Here is a 20,168-nt window from a genome sequence, read left to right as displayed (position 1 = left end):
TTGAAACAAATTTACTGCGTTGATAATGTTCACAGTATTTTTTCAATTACTAAAATGGCATAGATAATTCACGCAAAAAATATAATTTACTTTGATCCGTAACTAGATGGCGTTGTAAAAAATTTTTATTTTGTTCCAGAACATTCAAGACATGATACAACAAGAGCGCCCAGACTGGCAGCAAGTGATGGCCTACGTCACCAGCATATACAAGCACTTCGAGACTTAACAGTCTTAATTAAACCAGTAATAAGTAAAAAGGTGTAGACAGTTGAAATGTGACTAATTAGCCAGATTGACAGTTGTCTCTTTTACGCCCACGATAGTTGAATCATGTCATCTCTTTTTGACGTCTAATCGTGTGTGCTGTTTTAAAAGATCGAATGTTTTGTTGGTAACCTATCTACGCGTTTTTACTCATCAAGCTAATTTGGTTGTTATTTATTAGCTTCTTTATGCATTTCCAAGGTCCAAAATATGTTTAAGCGGACCAGATTTGTAGTTTATGTTAAAATACGTGTGTTTTTGTGTTTGTACGTCTCGAAATGTATGTATGTGCTTGTATGGTAGATGATGCTAGTTTTCTTCCAGAATATTGAAGTACTGTTTTAATATCGCTAATGGCTTTACTGCCGTCAATTATTATTTAGGTTGTTCTTAATTTGTCTGTGAAAAGGAATTGTGAAATGGCTGACAGTGATATTCTGATAGAAATAATTCCATTTATTGTATTGTAGAACGATTAACTAACGCTTTAATGTTGATATTAAACGCCACAATATGAAGTGTATATTGTGTAAACGAAGCTAAGTATTGCTATCTCGCTTCAACACGAATATGTTTATGGGCGTGACAGAGATAGAGAAAATGTAACTGTTATTATAAAAAATAGAGTTAAAGATTTGTGGTTTAACATTCCATTTAATGCATTTATCAAGTTTGAAGAAATATATCGCTTTAGTTAATCGATCTATAGATTTTTTTCTGAAGATATTCGGTGCTACAATATTTAAGCCGTTTAAATTTTAAAATAGGCTTTTTTCGCCAATGAAAATATGCATTGAGGCAGATTATATAAAATTGATTTCTAATCTGTGAAAAAAATATGTTAATCCCTAAATGAGGGTAGTTTGAATAAATATTCAATAGGGTTAAAAAGTAAAATTGTATGCCTTTGACTGGCCTTTTGGTGTTGTGTACGTGTTAAGGAATTGAATCCCGTCTTTCCATGATAAAGACTGATTGATAGGTTTACTAACATCGTAATTCGTAGGGTTGAGAGATTCTGGGGTTGTCAACCTTTTTGACATTTTTTGAAATATTTTGTAATGGTAAGCAAGCATTAAAAATATTATTTTGAGTTCACTTTTAAACAGAATTCTTTAAATGTATTTAATTAAATAAGTATTAAATATTAATGTTTTGTCTACATCACCCATTTTCTTTAAATAGGTTTTTGAAGAATAAAAAATTAATTCAATATTTAAAATGAATTTTCAATATATAATTTGAATAACTTTACTAGTTTTATATTTGATCAAAAATGTTGACAACCCCAGATATCATTGTGATGTCAATATAGACTAAATATGTTTATGGTCTAATGCTTTTTGCATTTAGTGCTTCTAGATGATGTTATTCCAAAATGGCGGGTGTGATGGATAATCCTTATTCAGAGAATCGCAAGTAAAAATGTTTTTTTTTTATTGTACAAAAAAGGTTATAACTTTATTGATAAAAATAAAGTGATAGGTATCTTTTTCTTTTCAAACAATTGTATTTAAAATATAACTGATCGTCCGCCATTTTGATGACGTCATAAGTGAGACGTGTAACGTATACAAATATATTCTTGAATGATGTACATCGGTGTCTATTTATGTGAGGGTATTGGTAATTCGTATGTATACTAATTTATATATTAAATAAATATTCACGTACCAAGGCTTTTGATGTAAAATGAACCTTAGCTTAATGTAATATGGTTCAAATTCCACAACTTCGTAGTGGCATGAATCTCACATTGTTAATTCTATTTAAAGTCGTTATAATTAATGGCACTAACAGTTTATATTCAATGATTAACAATCTTATTCTAAAACATAATTCAAATATCTTATGATATTTCATAAATATGAGGGTAGAACAAAAAAAGTTAAACAGTTGTTTTTCGATACTCCCTATTTTCATGTCAACGATAAATATCGTCACTGTAAATTACCTTACAGCACACATAATATGAATTATCACCTCAAATCATGTAGGCGTTTGTCTTCCTTCTATATTATGTCAGAACTATGATACAAACCAATGATTTAAAATAGAAAAAAAATGTTGTGTGGTTTTATGAAACCACGGTAAAAGTGAAACTGTTCGAACGGTTCCGAACACTGCTTTGTGTAGCGCATGTCGCGTGACGGTCGGCTGCCGAGTAGGTATACCTACTCGGCAGCCGCGATACACGCGACATGCGCTACACAGACCAAAAAGTTTGAGACGGTGTAATAAAAGTTTCACTTTAAAAATAACATCAAATACCCCTATTAAACTGATATACTCCAAGAACCAGTCAGTTTTTTATAGTTATATCTAAATAAATTCTGGACTTCGCGAGTGTTAGAGCGAGACGCATAGTTGCAGCTGTACGCGTTTTGAAATAGAGAATAAAAAAAGTTGCCTTCGTATGGAATTAGTGATTTGCGAATTTTATGTACTGTGGTAGACAATTTTGTGACCATAGATAAAAAGGAATTTAAAATTTGAATTTGGAATGTCAAATGTATCTAGAACATTCTAGTTTCTTTTTCGTGTATACTATGGACACAATTGCGACACCATTGTTATGAAAACGATTATAATTATTTTGCATTGTATCTGGTTGTTGAAGCTATAGAGTATATATTTTCTGATAATTATATTTCTGTAAATATAGCTTAAATAAAGTTCCTGATTTATCGAATTTGGTTGTTTTATTGATATGCCATTCCTCAAAAGATCAAATCTGAGTTTAAGAGTCGGCGCAAACGAGCCACCGACCTAAGCCACTTTTTATTTAATGTGTTACATTAAGTTGCTGTCGCTGGCCACCAGTGGCTGTGACCGGTGGCCCGTTTGCGTCGACCACTATAGTAATGTTGAACTTCAATCAATATATTAAGTGCCTTTCTCAATGCTCTACTGATTACACTTACACACTATACTTACCTACTTCTATTCATTAAAGATTTTTATTTATTTATTTATTTATCATTAGATAATTACATTGTGTATGTAGTCAGCAACAAATAACATCCTAGAGTGACGTTTTAAAGTCCGGACGATATTATTGACAAAATTTGCGCCGGGTTTAATCCAAATGTAATTTTAGAGAAAAAATGACTTTTAGTGTCTATTGTGTTAGGTATTCAAAAATTTTTTATGAAAAGTCATATAATTTTTTTATTTTCCTAAACTATTATGGCATTGACCGCAGACCTCTGCAATCTACAAGTTAATGACGTGAGTATTGAGGGTTAGAATGGTTAGAATCAGCAAATCATTTTGTGATAAAATAATTATACCAATTATGTCAGAACATGATAAGGCTGGAGGTTATCATCACTATACTCAATTTTATTTGGTGTTACATAAATATTGAATACTAGCTGCTCGATCCGGTTTTACTCGAGTTGACCCAGGATAGCAAAAATATTGTTTATGTCTATATATTGCTAAAATATAGCCTGTATGTATATAATTTGTACAAATTAAAATTTCTTCAATTAGTTAATATGAAATAAGTTGTAAAAACAAACCTGGACAATAAAAAAAAACAATCATTTCCTGTTTATATTATTTTTTTAGGTATTTCATTCTGGTCACAATCATAGATGTTATTAATTGTTTGAAATAATGAGTTGTTTATTATTATATGTATTTATATGGTATCATATCGTATATTATGTATTTGAAGCAAAAGTTCAATCCAATTATCGATAGTGTAGGTCACAAAGGTGCTCCTCAGAAAAAAAATACAATATGAAAAAATATAAACATTTATTTGCCTAAATTAATATTTACAAAGTCACATCCAAGTATTCTTATAAATTAACGAATTATATACAAATTACATGTTACCTAATTAATTGCCATAATAAGATCAACTTAAGAGGCGGCTACACGATCATAGAGCTTGATCAAAAAATGTACAAATTACATTTTACACACTAGATCTTTTTCTCTCTTTAGTTTATTCACCATTCGAGCACACCGGGGATGTATTTTTCAATAAGACCTTCATAGTAGGGCCACAGGGCTTCGATGTCGGGAACCACAGTGCACTTTGTGTATAAGTCGTATTGACTGAAAAAGAGAGACTTTTTTAGACATTATCAATTAGCAGCAAATAGCTGACTTTAAAGGTTATTGTTAATCAAGCAAATACTTGAACAAAACTTGTTCAATTTCACATTTTTTATGGATTTGGTCATTTAGAGAGATCAGTCACTCGTATCTCAAAATTTAGCTAAGTTATGAGTTAATTCTTAGAACTTTCTTACGAAAATTAAGTATGATTAGTGGCATTGTAAAAATGGTACAAACACAGTAACGCTGAATTGAACGTATTGTCTATAGAATAGTGGTATAAAACTCACTTGAACAATGTCACAGCCTTCTTGATTTTTTCGTCGTCTTCTTTAGCGAGGTGTTGGTAGTCACCACCAGCGTGCCAAGGATAGAATGAGTGATACCTGTAATTATTCAATAAATATATTTTTCAATGGTTTCTGAGTTTTTCTTTTTATATTAAAAATCGGACCGATCGTTCATCGTTGCTCTTCTAAAGATGATGGTTAAAATAATGAATAATGTAACTAAACGAGAGGGATGTCCAGACAAATATTTTTGATAAATATCGTCCATGTACCTTTAAATTAAATACAGAATTATATTCATATACCTGATCATCCATAGACCTTCTTTGGGGAACTTTGATTTATTGTGAACCAGTACCCTGTAGAGGTACTCATCGTGACCCCAAGACATTGTGAGGTTCTCGATACCGCATTTTGGCTGGTAGATCCCGTTTTCCGTACTGAAAGGGGAATATTATTTGTTAATGTTTTTATATAATAAGTAAGTATAAGTTTTATTAGAACGCGAATTTTGTTGACCTTTGTGACAAATGTTATTTTAAATATTTACGACATTAAAATGTACAATTAGGTATTGGTCAAGAAGTAAACAGAATAAATTACCAGAAAAAATTACCAATGACAATTTTTTACTAGGTAGGTTCCTAGTTTATAATAAGAAAAGTTTTCAGAACTTTCTAACATAGACTTGTTGTCTCGATGTTTGTATTTCAAGTCCTACTTACTTATATTTAGGATTGTAAGTATCAGGGTTGCCCTTAAAGCTGTCATCTCCATACACGATGTGCTTGCCCCACTTGCAACCAACAGGGAACGTGTCTCCCACTACGCACCATTGAGGCTCATCATAGAACGCCATTACCTAAACAATTAAGCATGTTATATAATTATTTCGCTCATTATTTCGGAATTTTTCTCTTTATAATGATAAACGATATTCAGCCTTCCTGAATTAAAAAAAGCTCGTAAAGTATTCGTTTGGGTATAAAGTATAGGGATGTAAAAGTATGTGTTATATGTACCTATTATACTACTATGTTTTAAGTTCTAATAGTTAATACTATAAGCTCTCTAAATTAACAAAATGAGGAAAATGCCATTTTTACTAATGACAATCAAAGTTAACTCCAAGATCTTCAAGTCTACAGACTACAACAAAATAAAATCTACACGAACGGCGCCAAAAAAGCAACATACCTTTCCAACATCATGTATAAGTCCAATTAGATGGAACCAGTCCTCATCAGGATGGTCCTGCCGGATCCTCTCCGCGGTCTGGAACGCGTGCACGATGTTGGGCAGGTCCAGGTCCGGGTCCGACTCGTCGACCAGCTCGTTCATCTTGTATAGCGCCTCTTTCATGGTGGCTTTGAAGTGGTTGAAGTTCAGCCATTTGGCCATTTTAGCTGGTGGACAATTCGATTTGATATTTTATTTTGATTTTTTTTCATAAGTATTTAGATGAACTGTCTCTCATTCTGATCATGAATCTGATCATTTTGCGGGTTAACGGATTGCCTTTTGGTCGGATTTTAGTTACAATTTAAATAGCAATGACATTATCCTATATTTTCTGTAAATGTAACGTGACTTCGAAAACTTTGCGTTGAATGTGTGAGAACTTCCCTGCCTTATATAAAATATTATATCTATAGATTTGAGGTCATAATTATTGGAAAACGTCTTAAAATAAAGGCCTATCACTTGTAAGAGTGATTACATAACTTGAAAAGCAACATTTTCCCAACTTAACGGACATTTTTTGCCTTTTCTGAAACTACAAAATATGCTCAGGTAAACTTACATTGAACAAAATCATACGTCATATTAGTGTGCATGGTATAATACGTCCTGCGCACACGCTCCCTGATGGGATCATTGTCATCTATGGTATAGTCGCGGAAGGCAGCCACCGGCTTGTCGTCGTACACTGCCTCCGGGCGGAGGAGGAGCGACGGGTCCACCATGCTGACGGGTTCCTGTGGAGTTTGAGCTGTGTTTTAAGTGTGTGGAAATAAACTGTTGTATTATAATATGCGTTTTATTAGAAACTAGCTGTACCCCGCGGTTTCACCCGAGAGCAAAAGAAACTGTTTTCTTAGATTATTTGCTAAAATGTTCTTCAGATTAAAAGCGCGCGAAAGCACAGAATACATAATAGTAGCTAAACGCTGAAGGCGAAAGGGTGACTGAATAATATTATATTCTTATAAATTTCTGTGTAATGCAAGTCTGTATGTGTGTGCTTTCACGGTTAAAACGGACCATTGATTTGGATTTAATTTTGACTTAACGTGGTTGAAGAACCAGGGCCAAAATTTTTTGCAAAAAAATAATCCTTAGAGTTGAAAGTTTCTGTAGGTGAATCCGTGGGGCTAGTAATAAATATACTTATTATCACTAAAGTATATTCTATTTCATAACGTAGACTACACTTTTATATATAACAGTCGCCTATCGTTAGTTTTATTAGATCTTGTAACAATCTGAACCCTTCTACAAGTCAGTTATTACAAGTTTTCTAGAAAATAATTTATATTTCGAACTAAGTCAATAATCTTAAAGTTATTCGTAATTTAATGAGAGTCGACTCTAAATTAGTTATTATAATTGAAGCAAATATTTTTAATGAAGAGTTTTTTAAACAACTACTTACCTACATTTTTATTCTAGATATATAAGTAGACACTGAATAACAATAAACTTTCATGAAAACAAGAAAAAAAAATAATTTAATACAAATTGATGCAAAACAATACACAAAAAAGATAAATTGTCACTGTTATATTATAAAAATTAAAAATACAAAAAACACCATTTTTACATACGTAATACGGCAATTTGACGACTTCTAAATCCATAAAAAAATCAGACGCTGGATGATCCATTTTGGCACTCACAATTATTATCAAGTCATTAAAATATTCACTTTTGCACAATTGTTTTCAAAAATAAACCAATATTATAAAATTAAGTTTACTCACTTTGGTTCTATCCCTCATTATCGATAATTTTATCCCTTGGAGAGAAAAGTTAGACTGGAGCCTTTCCGCAGAGCATCTTGTTTTATAAGCCGTTAAAATTATTATCAAAAGGGGTCAGGCTCTAATGTTATCATTCTCCGAGAAGAGGAGTTATGGCAAATTTTTCAAAGTCAGCCTTATCGATGGCTTATCTACTATAGATAACATTAGGGGTACCTATGTATTGTTTTTTTACTCACGTATTGTTTTAAGTTGAGCATTGATCTATGCACTTACCTACACATTTACATATTTATATCATACCTGGAACGAACATTGAAAAGGCTTATCTCATTAGCAATTATTACCTGTTTTTTTTTTCAAGAATAGTTCTCTTAATCTGCTCATAAGTACTTCTTACAAGTTGTCCCTGTTTATACATTGTACATCGTTTGAGTATAAAATGTTTAAACACTTGGGGACTACTATTAAATACGATTATTGTTTATTCTACTATACCTATTTCAACGATCTAAGTTATTCGTGTAAGTTTGTTACCATTTCGTGCATCTATACTTTTACTCTCCAATTCTATAAACATATTAAATAGAGTCCAAGGTCTTTGCCAATATTTAGATAAACTATACAGACGCAAAACCTTTCGATACAGTTTTGTTTATGTTCATTTTATTATTATAGATAACAGATTACAGCAATAACATAATATTATTTAATAATAAAATGAGTATGTGTGCTGACATTACTACTAAGTCTTTATTCCACGGTACCTAAACTAAAATTAGACTACAAATCGTTTTTTCGTCAATTAATATAAAACTTATGTTAAATGATAATTGTTACTTTAACATCAAACTGAAAAAGATTGGGAATCTCTGAATTAGGTCAATTGACATCTTATTAATAAAGTATGAAATGAAACAAAATATTGTGCATATAATTTTATTAAATCTACAAATCCGTGATCTACATAAAATATCAGTCTAGTCTATATGTGTCAAACACTTTTATATTGTGTTAAAAGTATAGGCACTTTTTAAGGTAGGCTTTCTCCATATAACATGTGGACAGAGAAGTCGAGCAATCAAAAAACAGTTTATAATTGCGAATTGTAATTTCATTATTTATTTACAAATCACCATAGAATTAATTCTATATATAATAAACAAATTATTAAATACACATACGTTTTATTATATAAAAATAAATAGAGGATATTTCTATATTCGATATTTATACATTTTTTTTTATTCTCTAATTGTGCGTTAACGTTTATAAGGTCAAGTTTTCACCATTCGCATACTCCGGGAATGTATTTGTCGATTAGCTTCTCATAGTAGGGCCAGAGAGCTTCGATGTCGGGAATCGTCTCGCACTTGGTGTACAGATCGTATTTGCTGAAATAAAAGGATTAAATAAGAAAAGGAATCCAAAAAGCAGTCTGAATGAGGAGAGTTATGTTTTCAGGGTTCTTCCATTAATTGGTAGATACCTATTAATCATAAGCGTATGGACAGATTTGCATCAGGGTTTAAAGAAATCGTTATGATATAATTCAAACTCAAACATTTATTTATTCAATTAGACTTCTTTGAGAAGCACTTTTGAAACGTCAATACATATTTTTTACATTTACCACCAATTCGGAAAGCAGTAAGTATCTATGGAGAAGAACCGGCAAGAAACTCCATAGTTGCTCTTTTAAATCATTTCAGTATTAAGTACAATTTAATTTTACAAAATATGTAACTGTATATTAAAATAATTCTATTAATTCTATAAATGTACTTGTTAAAGAGAAGAAAAAGAAGAATTTCAAGTGATATTCGTTCTTGACGCTTATTTTCAAAGTAACTTTATTCTGGAGAATTTCTATCAAAACCTTTAGCTACAATTGTAGCTAAAGCTCTCTCAGATTAAATCTATGATGATAAGGTCTCCTCCAATAATTGGCGACATCACGTGATGTAGTCTCGCGATATAAAAAGGTGACATACATTAGAGTTAAATGTTGATTGACTTCAGGGCCACACGTGTTCCTCTCAATTGGTACTAGGGCTACAAACATTCATTTTTGTTTCCCCTAATTTGTAGATTCGCAATTTAGCAGTTTTAATGTAAGGAGCTTATTATAATATAAGTATTGATTGTGAAATATGTTTGAAAATAAACCCATAATAATCTCGAATGAAGACGATGAAGATCGAGCTTTTGAGCTTTTAGATACTAAATGAGCTTTTAGTGAAATTGTCCCATTGTTTTAAACTTGAACCGTTGAACGCGACACTATCAAATAAATGTATATCAATTTACTGTATAAATCTATCAATTCACGAAAAACAGAATGTTACAATGTTCAATGTTTACAACAAAATATGTAGTAAGTATGTTTAGCGGAATATATTGGTTCGCCAACCTTACGCATCAATTACTTGGGTTATAAATAGACAGACGACTGGATGGTATCATTGGAACTGATTTATGAGAATTTAAATAGGAAGCAAATTTGTATCTCGTGTTTGTTGCTCATTTAAAACAAGTATACGCATCTGACAAAATATAAAGACAATTAAAAAAGAATTAGTAAATTGATTTGAAACATTATTAAATTTCCCCAGAAATAATAACTTATCCAAATCGAAAGATGGTAACTACTAAAGATTACTACATACTGCATTTTTAGTTATTTTAATTAGGGACAGAAACTTACTTAAACTCCTTGCACCACTTCATGGTTTCCTTGTCCTTTTCGCTGTTGAGATGCTGGTACTCACCACCACTGTGCCACGGGTAGAAGGAATGGTACCTGTAAAATACATAATGTAAAAACAATTAAAAGGGATCTTAAAACTTGAACCTTTCAGTAGGTAGGGGAGACCGAGGGGTTTTGAAACAAAGGTGAGTTGAAACAGTCCCGATTTCTCGGAACCTAAAACCGTTAGCGATCTGGAAAAATAGTTTTTAACCACCTCCCACAACCCGCTATCGCGTCAGTTTACGCCGATGACGTCAGTTGTGCAGTTGTGTAGTTCTGAATGACATGTGCCGAAAATCGCTAAAAGTAATAGACCGGGATCCCTCGCCCTTTTTCGTAAGTGATTACTAACAAGCTAAATTTTCGTCAGTAGCTTCATTTTGACGAGACGCCCAACATTAGCTAGTACAAAAATTTCGTAAGTGGTAGCTAACAGGGGTAATGAGAACATAATTTGTTGATTTAGTGGTTATCAAAAATTCATTACTAACTGGTTTTTTTATTTATAATTCTTATAATAATAATCTAAATTAGCCGAAAAAATATTTGTCCTACAAAATGCTAGGTTTGATCAACGAGGTCCCATTTTTGCAACATGTACTATTTACGAGGTCATGAAAAATTATTACTAACCAGCTGATTTTTTTTTGTTGGTTAGTTAATAATTATATAATTTAACGCCCACATTGTCCTACACATTACGTGGAACGTTTTTCTAGTCCGACACTCTTAGGTTGTAGTACAAATACTAGATGTAAAAATAATTAGTATCAAGTTGAAACTTCGTGAGTAGCTTCGTTTCAATGAGACGCCCAAGAATTTCCTTTACGAAAATGCTCGATTGTGGTAGCTAACAGGGGTAATGAGGACATAATTTGTTGATTTAGTGGTTATCAAAAATTTATTACTAACTGGTTTTTTAATTTATAATTCTTATAATAATAATCTAAAGTAGCCGAAAAAATATTTGTCCTACAAAATGCTAGGTTTGATCAACGAGGTCCCATTTTTGCAACATGTACTATTTACGAGGTCATGAAAAATTATTACTAACCAGCTGATTTTTTTTTTTGTTGGTTAGTTAATAATTATATAATTTAACGCCCACATTGTCCTACAAATTGCATGGTATATTTTGCTGATCCTCCAATGGAATTTGAAATTCATAACAATAAAAATCTATTCATTCTGTACATTTTTCTATTGGAGTTTAGTTATATTAGTACGCATGCGCGCGATGCTGCGTACTGTGTTTAGTTACTCCATGCTGAAGCCGACTATAACCGTGCTGTTTTTTTCTGTTGACCACGTGTTGGACGCTCTGAAACATCTCTGAAATAACTTACATTTTTTTTTAATTGCTCAGCAAAAATGGAGTGTTTTTTATGCAGTGTATTGTGTGATAACCCTCGCTTTAGAGAGAAACGCGAAGAGATCAAGAAATTTTCTCAAGAAATTTTGCTTTCTTGTCGAACTTTTTTGTCTGCTCGAAAGCATCATAAACATAAATATAGTAATGTCGTATTACCGGAAAATTGGAATGACGACATAATCGGGTATCATTCCTCTTGTTATAAGGAATTCAGAGTGAAATCTCAATATTTGTGTTATCAACGGTAAGTCGATTGAATATTTTTTAATTTTATTTTCAAAATAAGGTAAAGCACGCAGCCGTTGCTCAGGAATTTGTATATCTATACTAATATTATAAAGAGGAAAAGTTTGTAAGTATGTATGTATGTATGTATGTATGTATGTATGGTTTTCACGCAAAAACTACTGGACCGATTTCAAAAATTCTTTCACCATTAGAAAGCTGCATCTTTACTGAGCAACATAGGCTATATTGCATTTTCAAAAAAATTAGAGATCCTTACCAAAAATGCAATAATGTAACCCAAGGTGTAAAAAAATCCTCAATAAAACTTCTGTCATCGCGTGCGCTGCGGAATCTATTGAAGATAGAACAAAAAAATGTTCTACGGTATTATAGAATGGATCAATCCAACAACAAAGAAGAAAGTCCAAGTCTTTCTACAAGAAAGTCCGCGATACCATATGTCCATCTTCAGTAATTATGTTACTACAACAACTTTTTTACGTTTTCAAAGTAAATAGAAGTGCCGACAGTAATCAAACCATGTTATCCATACACATATATTAATCCTTATTCCATTAAATGATGTTTTATTATAGACTGTTTCAATACCAGCAAAATACTTTTTAAATGAAAAGAATTGGATATCCCATTCAAATGATATAACGAATTTTTAAAAGTGTCAATCTACAGAAAATAGTAGGTATACTGTTCCAGCAGGCCGTAGTGCGGGGGTCACGGAGGAATTCTACCAATATGCGTCTTGACGGAACACAGTGGGGTTTTGGTCGGTAGGAATCCGACATAACCCACGGCCCCTCCCCGGAGGCCTATATGATAAATAATTTATTAAGTAGAAGTTTTCACATAATTATATAAAAAGCATGATAAAATTATAGCTATTTTTTTTTTGTAAACAATAATTTTACAAAGTACATTGTGCTTTACATATTTTACTAAAAATTTTGAAGTATAATATATAAATATATATATATATACATTTAAGAAGGGTTTATCGTTCAGTTTGTCCATAAAATGCTCTTAAACAAATAAAAATGTTTAAGAGTATTTTATAGACAAAATTTGCATTTATCGTTCAAGTGCAACAAGGACCTTACTATTTATCTCAACGGATGCAATAAAGAAATAATTAATATACATATATACATATATACCCTATTAATATTATTGAAATTTGGTTTTTAATTTTTCGGCGACATTAATTAATTTTTTCATATTATTACAGATTTAGATACCACGGAAGATCAGAATGAAGAAGATACTGATGAAGATGAGGAGAGTGATGCCAGTAGTGAGGATGAATGTTTTTCTGATGAGTCAGATGAAAATTAATTACTTTTTTATATAAAAATATCTACTTTTTCATGTATGTTACATAATAAAGTTGATTTATTTCAATAAATATATTTTCACTTTACCTCATGTTGCACATAGGAAAAAGGAAAATTACGATTATTGTAGGACTACGGATGCATACCAGTTTTTTTGTAGGACATTGTTTTATTCGGATAAAAAACACACTAATGTATCACGTGATACTTTTGTCCTACAGTTACTAATAAAAAAAATGGTCCTGTGGTATGGACAACTTAGGAGTCTAGGACTAGAAAAACGTTCCACGTAATGTGTAGGACAATGTGGGCGTTAAATTATATAATTATTAACTAACCAACAAAAAAAAATCAGCTGGTTAGTAATAATTTTTCATGACCTCGTAAATAGTACATGTTGCAAAAATGGGACCTCGTTGATCAAACCTAGCATTTTGTAGGACAAATATTTTTTCGGCTAATTTAGATTATTATTATAAGAATTATAAATAAAAAAACCAGTTAGTAATGAATTTTTGATAACCACTAAATCAACAAATTATGTTCTCATTACCCCTGTTAGCTACCACTTACGAAATTTTTGTACTAGCTAATGTTGGGCGTCTCGTCAAAATGAAGCTACTGACGAAAATTTAGCTTGTTAGTAATCACTTACGAAAAAGGGCGAGGGATCCCGGTCTATAAGTATTTCACGAATTTTTACGATGCTCGTACTTTATTAGTGGTTTTGTATTTTGGGTTGAGTTATATACGTTTTGAAATCTCAATATCTATAGATTCATGAAATATACTTGGTAAATTTGATTTCTGTGTATTTACTGCTTGATCGTGATTTGAATAAAAATTGGGAGGTTTTTTCTCACTGAGGTGTTTTGAAACAGACTGTTTCAACTCTCCTCGGTTTAAATTTAACATCTGATTATAGCTAAGAAATAAAAAGTACAAGGATTAATGCATTTTATTGTTGATTTAATGTGTTTATTTGTTTCAACATCCCTACTGAAGAAACTAAAGCAAGAAAAAGATCAAAACCAGGCAGTAAAACTAAAAAGGTTAAGGTTCTCAAAAAAAGAGAGGAAACGAAGAAGTTGATGAAGGAGAAGAGGATTAATCCTGCTGCATTTGCTGTATGGAGCCATATTCAAACTACTTGTCAGATTAATGTGTTTCCAATTGATCTTTGACATTTTTTTCGTATTTTTACTTAAATAATTTATAGCACTGATTGTAATACTTAAAAAAATTACTGATAGTTAATAACTATTTTATGTCAAAGATGTTATATATAAGAATGCAATAAAACATTTTGTTGATTCGACTGATTATCCCATTGACCACCGAGCGGCCCGATCGGGCCGCGACACAATAGATTTTCTATTATGTCTGTGATTCCGGGACTGAGGGATTAAAATTGATGTTACGCATAAGGTGTCATGTTAATTTTTAGTAATTAACGAGTTTATTATTTGTATTAGACCTACTTGACTGATATGTCATTAAAATATTACTAAAAAGGTTGTTGATTACTTGAAAAGATTGATTTTAATTAAAATCTTTAAATCAAATCATCATTTTTATTTTGCAGCTCCCATTACTGCCTAAAATCGTAATGTTTCAACTCTCCTCGACCTCTGTTTCATCTTACCTCGGTATGAGGAGAGTTGAAACAAGTTGACTTCTTACGGTTAAATCGATTTTTAACCACATTTTTTAAGGCTTACAGTTTCTTTTTGCTAACCATTCGCAAGTGTATAGAATAACCTATCGATTGGTACTAGTACCTCAAAATTTCTGATTATAGTTTGAGTTATATTAAACAAAACGTGAAAATTGTTTCAACTCCCCTCGGTCTCCCCTACTGCAAAAATACACGTAATGGTTGTACGTTAACAAAGCTTTGGATTTAATTTAACAATGTACAAATTTTATTATATTGTTTATATTACTATATACCTTACTAGCTTACCGCCCGCGGCTTCGCCCGCTTTGTCTAAAACCTAATAAATTATATACCCTTCCTCTTGAATCACCCTATCCATTAAAAAAAACGCATGAAAATCCGTTGCAAAAGATTTAAGCATACAAAGGGACAGGGATATAGGGACAGAGAAAGCGACTTTGTTTTATATTATGTAGTGATTAATGTCTTCGTTTTAGCTTTTCCCTAAAAATATATTAACGAAGATTCCAAAGAGTATCACATGACAATACCTGATCATAAGCAGACCCTTTTCAGGCAGAGTCGATTTGTTATGCTTCAGGAACTGGTAGAGGTATTCGTCGTGGCTCCAAGAGATCAACACGTTGTCGATACCGCAGTTCGGCTTGTACATGCCGTAAAGGGTGCTGTAGGTATAGCATTAAATTAAAGTAAATAGAGCTTTTTGAAGTGAAACTTCTTTATCGGGGTTGGAAAAAAATTTTGTGTAACATTTTTTCGTTACGCATGACATTTTTCCGTTACGCGCAATCTTGTTTTTATCCCTACCACGCGTGATTGACGTATTTCTGTAAAGTTGCATATACTTAATAGGTAAATTATTTTTTGAAAAATAAGGTCATAAAGAAGTTTCACTTCTTACGTGTGTAGTACACGAACACATTTTTTAAGCTTGGAATAAGGTTAGTCGAAATTAATGTAAATAATGTATAATTATCTGCATAAGTATAAATGGATAATAATGTTGAAAATCAAGTAATGAATTACAATTGCAATTACAATTCTTGTGAACATCGCATTGGAGCGGAGCGGTAGCTCAAAAACGAAATACATAAAATAAAACTCAGTAAAATTAGTTTTTGTGTCAAAACATTATAAACACACACGCAAAGGCACATAATATGGTTCCCCTTAATTATATAAGTTTGATTATTGTTAATGGTGGGTCAAACAAAAAACTATAGGTTGTGTTAAATCTGCGTTGAGTCAGAACTGATCCAATTTTCATAAGGTTTATATTATGCATGTTGAATTATCGTATCACCATTGAATTCTTGTACATACTTGTACTTAGGGTTGTAAGTATCAGGGTTGTCTTTGAAGCTGTCCAAGCCATACACAATGGACTCAGCCCATTTGCAGCCGACAGCGAAGGTGTCTCCCACCACGCACCATTGGGGCTCGCCGTACAATGCCATGATCTATGTGCAAAATTACATACGTAGGTTTACATGTGATTTGTGAAGTAGAGTAGAATCTATAAAGATTTCTACTGAAAAATCTATAGGATGTTTGAGTTTACTTTGAGATTATCCTACTCAAATTATAAATGCGAAAGTTTGTGAGTATCGATGTATGAATGTATTTTTGTTACTATTTCACACGAAAACGACTAAACTGATTTTGATGAAACTGAGAGACGTAGCTTATGTATATATAACGCGGGTTCATCCGTGGGTGAAACTACGCGACACAGCTAGTAGGGTGTATTTAGGCACCCTGGTGCTACTACTAAATTGCATTGCATGCTGCGTTCGGTACATTATAATGCATCCTTTAAAAATTATGAATAATTAATCAATTAAATAGAGTAATTTATTCCAACGAATATAACAATAACATACACAATACACTGTTATAGATTGATATAGATAATAATTAATAAGGGTACTAAAAACGACATAAAATCAACAAAAGCCATGCAAAAACAAGTGTAAAACTTGACCCCTTGGCCACGTGATAAATTTTATTATAAACATGGCAATTTCATAAGGCCTTATCGTGGTCCATCCCACTACGCCATAATTACATGGAATATTTCGCGCTTTGCGCAATTAAATTAAATTTCATTTTAATTAGGTAATTTGGTTGGCCGCGATTGTTTCGTTTAGTATAACAATATAAAAAGTGTTATTTGTTTCAAATTGTTTTTATTTATTGGGTGAGGTATGAGGAAACACTAACGATCAAGTCTCTTTTACTTCGCTAAGATTGTTCAGATCAATTTCAATTCAATTCTATTGAAAAGCCATCGTATATTTACTTTTAAGTTTCTTCAAAATATTTCGGTAATTGCAAAAGTATTTTCACCGTCTCTATATAACTACTTTCTACCTACGCAAAGTATTTTTAGCAACTTTTAATTGATAGAGTTTCAAAAAGGAAGGTTGTAGTACCTAAATACATTTTTAGTAGGTAATCGGAAAAGTGCATCTACTTCTAAAAATTTAATAAGGAAGTTCTAGTCTTTTAATTTTAGTTTACGGTTGAATGTACCTTGCCCAAGTCATGAATAAGGCCAGTGAGCTGGAACCAGTCCTCCTCCGGATGGTCCTCACGGATCCTCTCCGCGGTCTGGAACGCGTGCACGATGTTGGGCAGGTCCAGGTCCGGGTCCGACTCGTCGACCAGCTCGTTCAGTCTGATGAGAGCCTCCTTCACTGTCGCCTTGAAGTGGTTGAACTTCATCCACTTTTCGCGTTTCTCTGTAATAGTTGGAAGAGTTATCATCTTGTGGGTTCGTTCAGCGGATTGAAAATGGTTGCGAATTTTATAGAGCACAAAATTCGATACAGATGCAAATTTAGGTTTTCCAATTTATGTACGTATACTGTGCTTGTACCTATTATCAATTGATTTATTTATACCTTTCAAACGAAACTATGAACAAACATGCGGATACGTTTTTGTTGGAATCTTTATTAAAAAAGCACTAATGTTTTATTAATTGGCATCCGATTTTGAATGGTTCTCGGATCGCATAATACCATTTTAACCTTGTATATTTCAATGATAAGTCTATTATATGTACCTATTTTTTACCATAAAATAAAAGGAAATAAACTTCTTTAGGTACGGTCTATGTCTTTTGTCTAATTAATTCTTTATGAATTAGTTCGCGACCTTCGTATTATTAGAATTCGATTATTGCAGTAAATTACTTTCATATCGTCATTTGGCAATACATTTTTTAATTACAAAGTATACATTTTTGGTATATAGTACCTACTATATGATGGTTATATTACAGTGCAGTAATATAGACATAAGAAAAAAATCTATTTATTCTTTATAATGTGGTCAAAAAATCCGTACTAGGGTTAAATTAAAACACCCCTTTACGTCTAGCGTTCATCACCACTCCTCTCGATTTAACTAAAACGTTAAATAATGTCAATCAGCATAACTGAAGAATTGCGGTACTATTATCCCAGTATGATCCCAGTAATAGAGTTATAGGCAGCAAAATCACTCACCTTTCACCAAATCCACAGTCATCTTAGTGTGCATTTCATAGTACGTCCTGCGTACACGTTCCTTGATCGGATCGGACTCATCGATGGAGTAGTCCCGGTAAGCATTGATCGGCTTGTCCGTGAACACCGGCTCCGGACGGAGCAGCTGGGAGGGGTCTATCATGGCTACTGGCCCTTTCTGTAGGTGTAAGGGATGGTTGGTTTAGTTAGTGATGCTCATGGAAATAAAAATGAGATTAGATCCTGTTAGTATGTGTTGTGCATGTGGCAAATGAAAATAAGAAAATATGTCCAACAAGTGAAGTAGGTAAAACTACAATTAAGCATAAGTTTTTAAGCTCTAAATAATATAAAAATTCAATTGTGAATTGAATAAAAAAAAATACTTTTTAAATATTTCTTTTAGTTGTTTATTTTTAAGACTTATGGATGAAGAGCTATAAAGCTATAAAAAATATATTTTTTACTTTGAAAAAGAAATGGCAGAGCGAAGGACGCGGGGTCGAATCCCGCCTCGTGATCGGCTATTCTTTAAAATAATTAATATTTATATAGCATTTGAATGATATAAACCTAAATAAAAAAAAATATATATAACTACAGGATACTAAAACAAAATCCACTAGACAATCGCAAAACAGCAAACAAATGGACTCACATCGGTCATTCTCAACAGTTGATTATTCCCGACGGATCTCAGTGAACTTAGCGGCCACAATAAATGAAAGGTGACATCCCATTACATTTATATAGACGTGCAGAACAATTTCAAGTGGCTATATCTATAGATAAACATTAATTTACTTGTTAGATTATCTTAATACCGCTTTGTGTGGCTTTGTTGTGATACCCCGTGTAAGCCGCCACCCGTCAAACTATAATCTGGTAAGATGGTAAACAAAACAAGTCACTTTCCGAAAGAACACATGTACTTAACCGTATTTGTTTTCAAGGGGAAATGCTGCTAAATTAAAATTTGTGTAAAAAATGCTAAATGAACATACATTTTTACACATGGTACTACTACTTTAGTTTATTTGCATTGCAACCGTAGGTCCTTTTTTGAGCTTTCGAGATGGGTAGTTAAGAATTAATTTGTATAGGTCCCTAATAGGTACAGCTATTTCGCACTAGCATCAAATCAATAAAAAAATCGAAGCTCTACATTATGAGCTCTACAGTTGAACTGGAACAAAACTAATTTTATTTAATTTTTCAACCTTGTCAATATACTTATGCTTTAAGGGCTTGGTCTAGTAGTGCAAACAAATGCATCCTGTCATCCTATATGTAAATAATACAAATGTACTAAGGGAAAGTTGCTCCACTTAATTTTTAAAAATTAAATCATTCGTATAATTTAATATTCGTAATAAGTACCAAAAATGACAATTTGAAACAATTTTCGTGAAAATTACACCTGGTGATTTTTTTTATCAGTACACAAAATTTGCGAATACTTTCTATTGATATCTTCAACTTCATGTTTATATAACTGATCAACTTTTACAAAGAAATTTGGACGAAATATAAAAAAAATAAGCTTTCCATACAAAATGCATAACTCTATACATTTTTTTCGACCTAAGTTTCTTAGTGAAAGTTGTTCAGTTTAACTAATAAAGCGGATAAACAAATTTTGTATATAATAAA

At 32.2% G+C, this 20,168-nt stretch overlaps 3 protein-coding genes across 8 annotated transcripts in view; 1 reads left to right on the top strand and 2 right to left on the bottom strand.

Annotated features, from left to right (window-relative positions):
- LOC149898955 (cytospin-A-like) overlaps nt 1-361 on the top strand; it is a 49,595-nt gene extending 49,234 nt beyond the window's left edge. For all 5 annotated transcript variants that reach the window (XM_090114763.1, XM_090114762.1, XM_090114764.1 and 2 more), the window contains one exon: nt 140-361. In XM_090114763.1, coding sequence (XP_089970889.1) covers nt 140-229 — 90 coding nt within the window. In that variant the 3' untranslated portion in view covers nt 230-361. The remainder of the gene's footprint in view (nt 1-139) is intronic.
- A 3,657-nt stretch (nt 362-4,018) lies between these two features.
- LOC149898954 (inositol oxygenase-like) lies at nt 4,019-7,699 on the bottom strand. 2 transcript variants are annotated; one of them, XM_090114744.1, is made up of 7 exons: nt 7,619-7,699; nt 6,439-6,613; nt 5,832-6,040; nt 5,360-5,496; nt 4,940-5,074; nt 4,635-4,730; nt 4,019-4,341 (listed from the first exon to the last, which is right to left on the bottom strand). In XM_090114744.1, exons 1-7 carry the CDS (start codon nt 7,634-7,636, stop codon nt 4,233-4,235), a joined length of 879 nt encoding a protein of 292 aa, XP_089970870.1. In that variant the 5' UTR covers nt 7,637-7,699; the 3' UTR covers nt 4,019-4,232. The 2 variants fall into 2 exon arrangements, with proteins under 2 accessions (XP_089970870.1, XP_089970869.1); XM_090114743.1 differs by lacking the exon at nt 7,619-7,699 and adding an exon at nt 7,463-7,565.
- A 1,081-nt stretch (nt 7,700-8,780) lies between these two features.
- Nucleotides 8,781-19,264, bottom strand: LOC149898953 (inositol oxygenase-like). Its single transcript, XM_090114742.1, has 7 exons — nt 19,174-19,264; nt 18,516-18,693; nt 17,536-17,744; nt 16,324-16,460; nt 15,531-15,665; nt 10,326-10,421; nt 8,781-9,012 (listed from the first exon to the last, which is right to left on the bottom strand). The coding sequence occupies exons 1-7, from the start codon at nt 19,180-19,182 to the stop codon at nt 8,904-8,906; spliced, it is 873 nt and encodes a 290-aa protein (XP_089970868.1). The 5' UTR covers nt 19,183-19,264; the 3' UTR covers nt 8,781-8,903.
- Between the last annotated feature and the right edge of the window lie 904 nt (nt 19,265-20,168).

Source organism: Colias eurytheme, chromosome 21, assembly GCF_061535395.1.
Source record: "Colias eurytheme isolate Ceu_HAF_F1 chromosome 21, ilColEury1 Martin Lab GWU primary, whole genome shotgun sequence".
NCBI lineage: Eukaryota > Metazoa > Arthropoda > Insecta > Lepidoptera > Pieridae > Colias > Colias eurytheme.
Note: the sequence above shows the minus strand (reverse complement) of the source record. Positions and strands in the feature narration are given on the sequence as shown.